This window comes from Callospermophilus lateralis, chromosome 13 (genome assembly GCF_048772815.1).
Source record: "Callospermophilus lateralis isolate mCalLat2 chromosome 13, mCalLat2.hap1, whole genome shotgun sequence".
Taxonomy (NCBI): Eukaryota; Metazoa; Chordata; class Mammalia; order Rodentia; family Sciuridae; genus Callospermophilus; species Callospermophilus lateralis.
The window spans coordinates 57310854-57323736 of record NC_135317.1 but is presented as its reverse complement, the minus strand read 5'-3'; the positions used below and the strand labels follow the sequence as shown (position 1 = coordinate 57323736).

At 34.0% G+C, this 12883-nt stretch overlaps 2 protein-coding genes across 4 annotated transcripts in view; both read left to right on the top strand.

Moving 5' to 3' along the window:
• Positions 1–11651, top strand: part of Ahctf1 (AT-hook containing transcription factor 1) — a 70557-nt gene extending 58906 nt beyond the window's left edge. For 2 of the 3 annotated variants that reach the window (XM_076832482.1, XM_076832480.1), the window contains exons 32-36: positions 2370–2554; positions 3962–5720; positions 7316–7449; positions 8660–8742; positions 9979–11651. In XM_076832482.1, coding sequence (XP_076688597.1) covers positions 2370–2554; positions 3962–5720; positions 7316–7449; positions 8660–8742; positions 9979–10171 — 2354 coding nt within the window. In that variant the 3' untranslated portion in view covers positions 10172–11651. The remainder of the gene's footprint in view (positions 1–2369; positions 2555–3961; positions 5721–7315; positions 7450–8659; positions 8743–9978) is intronic. The other variant, XM_076832481.1, reaches the window with a different exon arrangement.
• LOC143412076 (kinesin-like protein KIF28) overlaps positions 11405–12883 on the top strand; it is a 73223-nt gene continuing 71744 nt past the window's right edge. The window contains exon 1 of the mRNA XM_076872906.1: positions 11405–11488. Within this exon, the coding sequence (XP_076729021.1) occupies positions 11405–11488 (84 nt within the window). The remainder of the gene's footprint in view (positions 11489–12883) is intronic.

The window sequence follows — 12883 nt, the reverse complement described above, 5'->3', positions numbered from 1 at the left end:
CCCTGTGGACATGAGTCAGCATTCTCATATCAAAGAATGTTTTATTCAGCCTTTGATTTTTTGGGATTAGCTTACTTCACTTAGCATTATATTCTCCAACTCCATCCATTTCCCTGCAAATGCCATGATTTTATTCTTTTTTAATGATGTGTGTAATATTGCATTGTGTATATATACCAAAGTTTGCCTTGCTTATCTGTTCATCTACTGAAGGGCATCTGGGTTGGTTCCACAAAGATAGCTATTGTGAATTGTGCTGCTGTAAACATTGATGTGGCTGTGTCCCTGTAGTATACTGTTTTTAAGTCCTTTGGGTATAGACCGAGGAGTGGGATAGCTGGGTCAAAAGATGGTTCCATTCCCAGTTTTCCAAGGAATCTCCATACTGCTTTTCATATTGGCTGCACCAATTTGCAGTCCCACCAGCAATGTATGAGAGTGCCTTTTTCCCCACACCCTAGCCAACACTTCTTGTTGTTTGTATTATTGATAGCTGCCATTCAGACTGGAGTGAAATGAAGTCTTAGAGTAGTTTTGATTTGCTTTATAGCTAGAGGTGTTGAACATTTTTTTCATATGTTTGTTGATTTGATTATATAGTCTCTGTTCAGTTCCTCGGTCCATTTGTTGATTGGGTTGTTTTTGGGGTTTTTTGTTTTGTGGGGTTTTTTTGGTGTTAAGGTTTTTGGGTGCTTTATAGATTAATGCTATATCTGATGTGCTTGTGCTAGAGATTTGCTCCCATTCTGTAGGTTCTCTATTCACCTCACTGATTGTTTATTTTGCTGAGAAGAAGCTTTTTAATTTGAATCCATTCCATTTATTGATTCTTGGTTTTAATTCTTGCGCTATAGCAGTCTTATTAAGGAAGTTGGGGCCTAATCTGACATGGAGGACATTTGGGCCTACTTTTTCTTCCATTAGGCGCAAGGTCTCTGGTTTAATTCCTAGGTCCTTGATTCACTTTGAGTTGAGTTTTGTGCATGGTCAAAGATACAGGTTTAATTTCATTTTGTTACGTGTGAATTTCCAATTTTCCCAGAACCGTTTGTTGAAGAGGCTGTCTTTTCTCCAATTTATGTTTTTGATGCCTTTGTCTAATATGAGATAACTGTAATTATGTGGGTTTGTCTCTGTGTCCTCTATTCTGTACCATTGGTTTACAGGTCTGTTTTGGGGCTGATTATTTTTTTTTTCCTTATTTTTTTGTTTTACTGTTTTGTTTCTGTAGGCCTATACTTGGGTATATATCTTCAAGACAATCTATGTCAGGATTTCTGTTGGATAGACATGGACATACTAGGTCAAAGAATATTCAGATTTCTAATATTATTATTTTCTGCTATTTTCATATGTTGATGAGTGAAAAATACCTATTTTCCCATGCCTTTTTGCCAAACTGATAGGTGGGAAACATCTTCATTTTATTTTACAGCATTTGCCTATTAGGGATAATAAGCTTTTTATCTATTAAAAGTATGAATATTTTTTTTCTGGTTTGCCTTTTTTTTAATCTTTTTACCTTTTTATTGATTTGTATTCATCATTAAAAATGATTTTTAGTGGGTTGAGGTTGTGGCTCAGAGGTAGCGTGCCCGCCTAGCATGTGTGAGGCACTGGGTTCAATCCTTAGTACCACATAAAAATAAAGACATTGTGTTGACTTGTAACTAAAAAATAAATATTTTTTAAAGGATTTTTTTAGTTAAGTTGGAGACATCTTTTCTCCTTGAGGTTAGTGTTTTGTGACATTCACAAATGCTAAACCTAAATATAACCTATGAGTATTAGTGACATGTAAACATTTGGTCAAAAGAAAAATGAAAGGAATATTTTTGTGAGCCCCTCCACCTAATTTTGAAAAGTGGTAAGGTACATTTGTGTTCATTTGTATGCTTTCTGCCAAAAGAAAGATACCTCCTGTTTTATAGCCATGTCAAAATCCAGATTGCATGTCCCTAGTATAATTATGCACTGGCTTAACAAAGATAGCTAGTTGTCTTATAATCACTAGGTAACACATAATTTTCAAAATAATGAAGAACACTTTAACTTCCTCCAGGAATTTGTCATTATATTAAACTGTCAGAATAAGAGTAGGAATTACAGTCCAATGGAAGAAAACAATGTTGCCAGTTTTAAATGTGTAATTTATATTATGTATATGTATTATTTCAACTGAATGTGTATTATCCTGGCAAAAAGTGGATTTGCCTTTTAAAAAGACCTTTCCTTTTTAAGATCTTAGACTTTTTAAATTATTTTTTCAAGTGAGGTATATAGCTTTTTTCATTGTGTTTCCTTTGTTAATTACATGATTTTCAGTTTAAAATGTAAAAACCTTAACTCTTTCCCCCTATCCCCCACAGCAGTGGCCAGTAACCTTGGTGATAGTGGAAGCTCTGGGCTCATCACATCTGAAAGTCCTGTTATCTCTGAACATACCTTAAAAGAAGACCATGAACTAGAAATTGATGTACTAAAAGAGAGTGTTGACATACCAGAAGAGAAGCTACCAATTCCTGACAGTTCTCCTGATACTCAAGAAATTCATGTAAAAAAAATTAACTTTTCACTTTTTTTGTCAGTCTTTTAGTTTTGGTTTAGTTAGGTTTCAAGATATAATAGTTCAAATTTAATGTATTCATTTAGTAGACTGCTGTATTAAAATCTAAAAATTTGTGCTAATTAAATACATTAATATTTTGCAGAATAAAAGAACACGTCCTTAAAGAAATTGGTTTTCATCAAAACCAATTTTCTGTTTAAAAAAGTCATGATTTAATTTTTACTTATGCTTCAAATGAAAGGCTTTTTTAGCCAGAAGAAAACATACAATGGCTACTCCAGAGACAATAAGACTATTGAGAAGCCTATATATGAAAATGAATAGATACAATTAAACAGGATACCCCTACCCCTACCTTAAGCATATTTTGTAAGGATGATATTTACCTGGGTGATATTCAATTTCTGAACAACTCCAAAAAGCATTTTTTATACTTAATATGTTTTATGGTTTTTCTATGATTTGACCAAATTTTTATATGATAAGAGGAAAAACTGTATAGAAATGTGTATGGAGTTTGGGGAGTACATTAAAATGTTATGAGTATCTATATTTATCTTCATGAGTGCTGTGAAATAGATGGCTAAAGTCCCTATTCCTTTAGTTGTGAAACAATAAAAATGTGGGCATGGTGTAAATGGGAATCCTCACTTACAGGCTATTTCCAATCTCATCTCAATGTTTGGGGAATGGGAAAATGTCATTGTCTAGGTGGGTGGTAATGTTCTACCTTCTTGGTCAGGAGATCTCTCTGTTACTCTCTACCTCCTCCTTTTTCTCCCCTTCCCTTACCAAAAGGTAAATGCAAGGACCATTCCTTCTTCCACCAAACCCTTGCAGGAGAGGTACTGAACTTGAAAGCCTTAGGAATTTCATGGTTTATGCAGCCCCAGCAAAGGGAAGAAGATTGAGTCTAGCCCAAGGGAGCTTATGTAGGTGAATTGTTCTTCAACCTTATGGGGATCATGCTGTTTAGAAAAGTGTGGATAGTTAGGTAATTTGGGGATTTTCATTAAAATATAGTTTGGGGGTTATTTTTCTCCAGTTTTCTGTTGAGTAAGAGTAGAAAAAATCCTTAATTTTCATAATAGTCTCATAATAATTTTCAATTTTTTGTTTATTCTGTCATAGCTAGGGAAATGTGGAATTTCTAGTTTAATTACAGTCATAGTCTCTGAATATAGTTGTTTTTGACTGAATTCTCATTTAGGCCTGAATTTTTAAATGAATATATATAAAGTAAACCTTATAGTATGTGCCAAATATCAAATGTAGCATTATTTTGAAAAAATGCACACACCAAAAGTAAATGGTCATTAAAAACCTTCGTGCTTTAGGCTAAAATAGATTTTTAAATTTTTTAACTGGTCTCTTATCTTTAATTCATTTTAGGTAATTGGACATGAAAAGCTTGAAGTTCAAAATTCAGGAGAAGAGGCCAGAAATCTTTCATTTAACGAGTTATATCCCTCAGGAACTCTTAAGCTTCAATATAATTTTGATACTATTGAGCAACAGTTTTGTGACTTACCTGATAATAAAGATTCTGCTGAATGTGACATTGCTGAAGTAGATGGGGAACTTTTTGTGGCCCAGAGCAACTTTACCTTGATATTGGAAGGTGAAGAAGGAGAAGTTGAGACAGGTGATTCTGCAACACCTAATGTGTTACCTAAAGCAGCTAACACAGCATCCAAAGAAAAACTTGTATACAGTGTGGAACATGATGATCAAGGACATGTTGCAGATTTTCCATCTATCATAACTAGTGATCAGGAATCCCAAAAGGTAGAGACTTTACCATATGTGCCTGAACCCATTAAAGTAGCAATTGCAGAAAATTTATTAGGTGTGATTAAAGATACGAGAAGTAAAGAAATCACCTCAGATGTAATGGAACAGTCTGTTCATGAAAGCATACCTTTAATAAGCCAGAAGGTAATGTGTTCTACCAAATTAGTCAAACCTGTGATAAAGACTTTTCAGGAAACAAGTACCATGACTATAAATGTTAGCCAGGGTGATGACATGGTTTCCTCTAGAACACGCATGAGAAAGAATGTCCAAAACCTGAGTATCACTACAGCTGGGCAGGAGTCAGCAGATTTTGCTACTCCCAAGATGCTGGGGCCACAATCTATAAAGAAAACTAGAAAAGCAAAAGAAATTTCTGAGGTTTCTGAAAGTGCCTATTCTGATATCAAAGGAAAATCTCAGAATCAGCAAATACCTCAAAATTTTATTATTTCTAGGAGAGGAAGGAAGAAAAAAGAAACTAATAGTATTGATTCTGTGGAACAAGAATTGCAGGTTACTTCAGGTAGGGAACTAAAAAGGTTAAAGTCACCTCAGCTTTTGGAACCAGCAACTGAAGAAATTTCTTTTAGAAAAGAAGTTAAGCTTTCATCTGTTACAAAAAGGACTCTTAGAAAAACTAAAAAATCTATAGAAAATCAGGAAAGTGTTGAAATTAATGTTAGTAAAGTAGCAAGTCCTAGCAAGACTGTCAAGAAAAAGCTGAGAAATGCTGATACAGAAGCCTCTGAAAATATGCAAGAGGGGAAATCCAATGACCAACTGCCTATTAAACGTAGTAGAAGGATCAGAGAGAAAGAAGTTACTAAGTCAGATATGATAGAAGAGTCTAAACTTGATTCCTCCCAGTTGATTCTTCAAGCAGAATTTGATTTGCCTGCCACAGCTAGGAAACGTGGTAGACCAAGGAAAATAAATCCATCAGAAAATGTTGGATCTAAGACTGTTAAGGAAGAGAGAAGTCCCAAGAAGAGAGTTCTTAGTATCCGAAGATCTTCAAGGAATACCTCAGCTAGAAATGAAAATATTGATGTTGGAAAACCAGTTTTAGTGCCAAATGAGGAACTTGTTTTGGTGGCAAGCTCTAAGAAAAAACTTACCAAGAAGACTGAAAATCAATGTCAGAAAAGTTCATTACACTCTGTATCAGATGAAATGACACACGAACAACCAAATAACCAAGAAGAAAGATTACTTGGCACCTCAACTTTTGCTAAGTCTTCTCGTAGTACAAGGACCAGGTCTAGCAAGGCCATCTTGTTACCAGCTCTTTCTGAACCAAAAAATGAGCCTTTATTTTCTCCTCCTGCAGCAGAGGTACCAAGGAAAGTGAAAGGTACTTTTATTTTTATTCATATTTTACATATCATGCAGAATCTTCAACCTAAAATTTGTTTAAAAGCACTATGTGGTTTGATTTGGCTTAAAGCAAAGATTTCATGTTTCCAAATTTGTTTTGAAATTTCAGGGATTCTGTATGATTTAGTATGCCTTTTTCTTTTTTTCCTTTCTTTTTTTAATCCTATAATTTACCTGACAATAGTATTTTTCTTCTTTTTTGGCGGGGGAGGGGTGGTACTAGGGATTAAACCCAGGGACATTTAACCACCAAGCCACATCTCCAGGCCTTTTTAATATTTACTAGCAACAGGATCTGGCTGAATTGCTTAGGGACTTGCTAAATTGCTGAGGCTTATTGGGATTACAGGTGTGCACCTTCGTACCCAGCTCATAGTGTTTAATCCTTCGAAATAGCATTAGAATAGTGTTCCTTATCCTAATGACTTAATTTTAATTTCTCTCCAAATAGAATCAGCTCTTTAAATTGAAGAACTGTGGCCACTGGCTTATGTCCCAATGATATCCACAAACACTATCCCCCTCCCCACCCCAGGTACTGGGTATCAAACCCAGGACCTTGCACATGATAGGCAAGTGGTTTACCATTATACTACATTCCCAGCCCTTTTTATATCTCCAATATTCACTATGCTGATGAAACTTTTTAAAATGCATTGTAATTTTGCAGTCACATATCCATCACAAGCCCAGGAAAGCAACTTTCCCATATAATTGACAATTTGTCCTCAAAATGATTTGTAGCCAGGCATAGTGGTGCATACCTATAATCTTAGTGGCTCAGGAGCTTGAGGCAGGAGGAACAAGAGTTCAAAGCCAGCCTCAGCAAAAGTGAGTGCTACTCAGTGAAACCCTGTTTCTAAATAAAAATACAAAATAGGGCTGGGATGTGGCTCAGTGATTGAGTGCCCCCAAGTTCAGACCCCAGCACCCCCAAAATAGAATAGATTGGATTAGATTAAGTAGAAAGAAAATAGTATAGTCTGATCTGTGAGAATTCGTGAAAGGAACAGTTGATAAAGGCTGAATATTTTTGTACATGATATTAAACTTTGTTTCCTTACTGCTTTGAAGTAGTTGGGGAAAGTTTATGAGAAGATGATTCCAGAAGCAGAAAGGATTAAAACTAACAGATTGGGGCTGGGGCTGGGGCTGGGGTTGGGCTGGGCTGTAGCTTGGTGGCAGAGCACTTGTCTAGCATGTGTGAGGCACTGGGTTTGATCCTGCTATTCATCTACAACTAAAAAAAAAAAATTATTTTTAATTAAAAAAATAATGGATTATACAATTTTGTACCTGCCTTTTATGTCATATTTTTATTATAACATTATTTAGTTTGATTCTTTAAATACTTGTAAACAATTAAAGGTAAACATTTGGTTTACCTAAATGATACTGAGATTCTCCCCATACCCTATCCCTCATGATTTCTCTTGTCCTAACTTGGTCATTAAGGAGTACCTACCTCTGTTCTCTATTTTGGGATGTTTGCATCTTTGTAATGTGCATCATTTGTTCTAAGCTTCTTGTTGGATACATACAGATACATTTTTCCCCCCAACTTTTCTTTAGCTGCAAAAATAGAGGCTCCTGCACAGTTGAAAGAATTAGTTTCAGACTTATCTTCTCAGTTTGTATTCTCACCTCCTGCTTTGAGGACCAGACGAAAGAATACATCCAGTGCATCCAAGCTTGTAGATGAACTGGTAAGGAATATAGGATTTTGTGTGTTTGCTTAAACATACTTTTTATTTTTAAAATATTTCCTGAATAATCTTTAAAGGTAGCAGCCATTTTTGGTAAAAACCCCAAACCATCATGTCTCTACTCTTGAAGATCCTACTTTTAAGACAGATCTTTGATGTTGCTGATAATATATTACTTACTGGCAGCTGTAATTTAAATTACTTTTTTGGAGGTAATCAGAATTATTTGGGTTTGTTTACCTATGATATAGGTCCTTGAGCCCCTAATGTGTCATTAAAGAATTTATTTCAGAGTTAATTCAATGGCATAGTTACACGTTACCCTAGAGTGGAAATTCTTTAGGGATTGTGAGTCCTTTATATATATGAATGTTAATTTATAGACATTTATTGAATTATCTGCCATTAATTGGTTATTACACAAAAATAACTCAGCTCACAGTTGAATGAAATATACAGTTTAATTGAAGAGGCAAAAACAAGTATTTCATTGCTTGATCAGAATCATTTATGTAGGGCTGGGATTGTGGCTCAGCGGTAGAGTGCTTGCCTATCACATGCAAGGCCCTGTGTTCGATCCTCAGCACCACATAGATGGATGAATAGATAGATAGATAGATAGATAGATAGATAGATAGATAGATATTGTGTCCAACTAGAAAATAAAGAAAATAAATATTAAAAAAAAAAAAAAAAGAATCATTTATACCCAAGTACCTCTGTAGACTGAGGACAGAAGAGACAGGCATTCCTGGACCAAGAAGACAGAAGATGTACAGAATGCATGGCAGGGGTGGGTAGGCTGGGAACATTCGTTCACAATAGTCATGTTTGTATATTAGATCATTTTTGTGAAAGATGAATTCTAGGCAGGAAAAAATAATTGTTGGCAGCCTAATCCCTAAAAGATGAAGATCCTGGATTTGGGGACCTAAGCAGTAGGAAGGACAGTTGTCAGTTTCCACTGGAAATAGAAACATTGAAAATAAAAAAGAAAACTTGGAGCATAGTTGACTTGGGAGTGAGGAATAAAGAGCAGCAATCTTAGCCAGAGTTTCTGCTGAAGAACAGAAAGAGTCAGTTTGGGACTGGATAAGTTTGAATTTATTTGCAGTGTTTGGCTATATTCTTTGACTCTTTGATAAAAAACTGTTTAGATTTCAAATGTTTAATTACTTAGGATTTATCTCTGTAAAATTTCAACCCATAGGAAGATGATACTAAATCAGGAGAAACTATGGTAGAGCAAAAAGTGAAAAGAATCAGGATTGCAAAAACAAAACGAGCAAGCAAGTAAGTATTACTTTCCATTCTATAATATCTAACCATTTGTTTCTTCAAGTTACAGCTAAGAAAAGTCTTATTTAAAAAGGGAAATTATGGCTGGAATACTTGCCTAGCATGTTGTAAGGCCCTCAATCCTTAGCACCATATAAATAAATAAAGGTATTGTGTCCATCTACAACTAAAAAAAAAAAAAAAATCTTAAAAATAAATAAAAACTAAAAGGGAAATTATGACTGGGAAATGTAGCTCAGTGGTAGAGCACTAATGGACACAATGCCCTGGATTTGATTCCCAACATGGCAAAAAAGGCAAATTCTAATGGTCATTTCTAGCATCGACTGATTTTGCTGTTGAACAAGTGATCTCTATATAGCCGCCACAAAAGTCTTCACACTTTTTTAAAGAAGGGTGATGGGGCTGAGGTTGTGGCCCAGAGGAAGAGCATTTGTCTAGTATGCGTGAGGCACTGGATTCAATCCTCAGCACCATATAAAAATAAGATATTGTGTATACCTTTAACTAAAAAAATAATAAATATTTTTTTAAAAATAATACAGGTGATAGAGGTAGTTTAGTTCTCAGTTGTTCTTCCTTTTTGTAGTGGATTGGGAAAGAAGTGGGATGGTTCACCTTTCCACTAGTAAAGATATTTTTAGTATTAGTAAATAATTGTAAACTTTTAAATCCTGCCATTATTTCACTAACAATAAAACTACATCTGTGGGGAAATTACTCAATTTCAGATTCATTAAAGGTATCAATTCATTTTCTTTCAAAACTGATTTAATGAGACTCTTGACTATAATTAATAACACTATTTACTTATAAATTTGCTTTGAACATACTTGACAAACTCCTTCATGTTTGTGAAATTATACATATATTTGCCAGTTGCTGCTTTCTCATAGGCTGTCTGGGCCTGCTAGGCCCTCATTCTACAGATGACTTCTAAGACTTGGTTCACTTATCCTTGTAACCTAGCAGTATTTATTAATACATGTGAAACAATTAAGGAAAAATTTAGCAGTGATAGTTTTAAAATATCCATATCAGAAAGTAAAAGTACAACCTTAACTCTGCCTCTAATTATCTTACATGACTTTTAAAGCTGTACTTCACTTTCTCTTGAATCCATTACCTCTCTTGGAAAATGAAAGCATTTGGTTAGCTATCTTTGAGTGATGAGAAACCAGTTATTTTTGTTACTTCATGCATCTATTCTTAATTGATTCTTTCTTTCAGAAATACAGAAGAAGAAAGTTCTTGGTCACCTCCTCCAGTAAAAATTAGGCTGATTTCTCCTTTGGCAAGCCCAATTGAAGAAGTAAAGAGCAAACCAAGAAAAACTGCAGAAGTTAAAGGAAAAACTCTTGGAAGGGGCAGAAAGAAACCATCCTCCTTTCCAAAACAAGTTTTACGCAGGAAAATGCTATAATTTTTTTCCAAGATTCTAATGTACACCTGTTTGTAAAGTCATCAAAATTGTGTGGATTATTAAAAATTATCCAATTTGGAAGAAAATAATTTATATAAACGATTGTAAATTTTTGTAAATAGAATGTCTTCAGTAAGTAAAGTAACTCCATACGGAGTGTGATTCTTTTAGTTCAGGTGTTTTCTCTATTTTATATTAAGACTTCATACATTTATATAATATGTAAATATGACTTCTTATTGGAATGTTAAATAAAATGTATACTTAACAGTAGTTTGTGTCTGTTAGATTTTTGAAAGGGAATTTCTGTCTCAATGATTTTTATATGCTAGTAGGCATTTGTCCCATTTTTTCTCTCTACAGTTAAAATACTAGACCAATCTTAAAATGAGGGTGATTGAACTATTATTTTTTAAAGTTGTTATTTTATAACTTATGCACTTTGATTTTGTGATTAAGATTTCTAATCATAATGTGTACTTTTATTTGGTTTTGCCTGTTACTATGCTGAAATTGAATTATGGGCATGTAATTTTGCTGCCTTTTTGTAGTTTCACAAATTTTGTGTAATCTACCTACCTCAAATGAGTAGTTTTCCAAGTAATGCATTGTGGTTAACTGTAATGTTGGCATTTCTTGTTCAGCAAGCTTAAGGCTATTTATCTTTAATGTCTCTTAATTCAGAGACTTATTACCCAGGTTAGATTGACCGGTTCACTGCTTATTAGCAACCTCATGAAAAGATTTGAGAAGAAAATGTAAAATAAATCTGTTTTACCAATATTCAGTACACCTTGTGTGTGCCTAATATTGATAAGGGGAGAAGTTTGGATAAATTTTATAATATTCTTGCTATAAAGAAACTTACTGAATCACAGAATTCCCTTAATATTCAGGATTTAAAATTGGCAAATTAATTATCATAGGACCTCAGGCACAGATTGAGAATGGGAAGAGATGAGTAGATAAAGAACAAGAAAAAAATTAAAACACCCCTTTTTCTGCAGTAAGACTTTGTGCAATGAAGTAATGATACTTGATGCAGGCCATAAATTTCATCAATAAATAATTGTTGTAAAATAATTTATAGTAGGTAATTGATAGTGTGTAATGAATGGACCATTAATAATTGATGATCTGGAAACAAACTGCCTTTGTCAGCTAAGCTTTTAATGTTTTAGTATGAAGCATAGCAGTGTGGCTTTCTACATTATTTTTCTACCAAATAACAGTATGGACAATGAGAAAATGATGAAAATGCCTCTGCCAAGTAGCGACCGTGTGATAGTAGCAGTACGAGTGCGGCCATTTAGTCAGGTTAGTGGTAAATGTCACATTGCCTTCTTGAAAAATTTAACTGATTTTGATTTTATTAATTTTTTAATGATAATTATAAAACTTATATTTAAGCTGCTTGTCATTTATGGAATATTAAACTTATTTAAATGAATTTGTTAATAAAGATCTAAATATGATTTAGTAAGCACTTAATTTTATTCCTTTGCACAAGTAGCACAATAAAAAAAATTGATAAAAAGATATACTGTCAAGGTAATGTTTTTTAAACCAATGCAATTTGGTAAACATAACCATATTATACTGTTTTTAATAAATGTACTCCCCCCATAAAAGAAGATTTTACACAAATTGCCAATTCTAAATGAACTCTGTTATAATGAATTTGTGCATAAATGTATTTTTATATTGCTTTTCACCAAAACACTGCTAACAACATTTTTAGGATGGTTCATCAATTATACTCTATAGAAACCATATATAGCAACCATATATCTGTATCAATGCATTGGTTAAATTCTAAGGTAATTCTGACTGACCCACTCAGTAAACTTTTTAATCAGCTGCTGGGGATCAAACACCACTAGAAACTGAGAACACAAAGGAAAATCCTTTATTCTCTAGCAGCTTTCAGTTTAAGTCTAACATAAGTAAATTTACTAAATAATCTGATTCAGTAAGATACATTGTCATAATAGTAAAGAAATAATATACCCAGAAAAAGGTTAGGTCTAGTGAATTTTGCCTGGACAGATCTTAAAAGGCTTCCTAGATATTGAGTAGAAACATTTGAGATGACTATAAAGAATAAATTTTTGGATACAGACAGTGATAGAACACACAAAGGCTCTACAGAAACTTTCTGATGGGGATACTATGTCATGCTTACCTTTGATGTGATGGGGTCTTGCCCACTTCTGTAACTTACCTTTACATTCATCCATGTTGCAGAAAATATTTTAGTAGCCAAGCAGTGATATAATCAGATGACATTAAGTGTAACAACTATTTACATCTTCTGAAGTAGCATGGTTTCTTGACAACTGATCAAACCATGCCAAAGAATTAATGATCAGTAAATTTAAATGCCATTCCTTTTCCCCCAGAAGGGAGGGGGTGCATTTTTCTAAGCTACTTAAAACAATTCTGAAGGCACTTTTCTCACTGGCCTCTAATATTGCTACAGTAACCACTTGGAGGTTTTAAATAACTAATGAAAAGGATTTGTAGGAGAGGGAGTAGGTAAGTCTCACACTTGAACAACTACAATACCTCCTACATGATCTTGGTGCTCCCAGGTTGTTCTTTACCTAGCAATAAGAAAATCTGAAAGTCAGTGTCTTGTAACTCCTTGCTCAAAACCTTCCAGTTATGTAAAAATTTCATTTTACAGTTTATAAGGCCTGGTGACATACT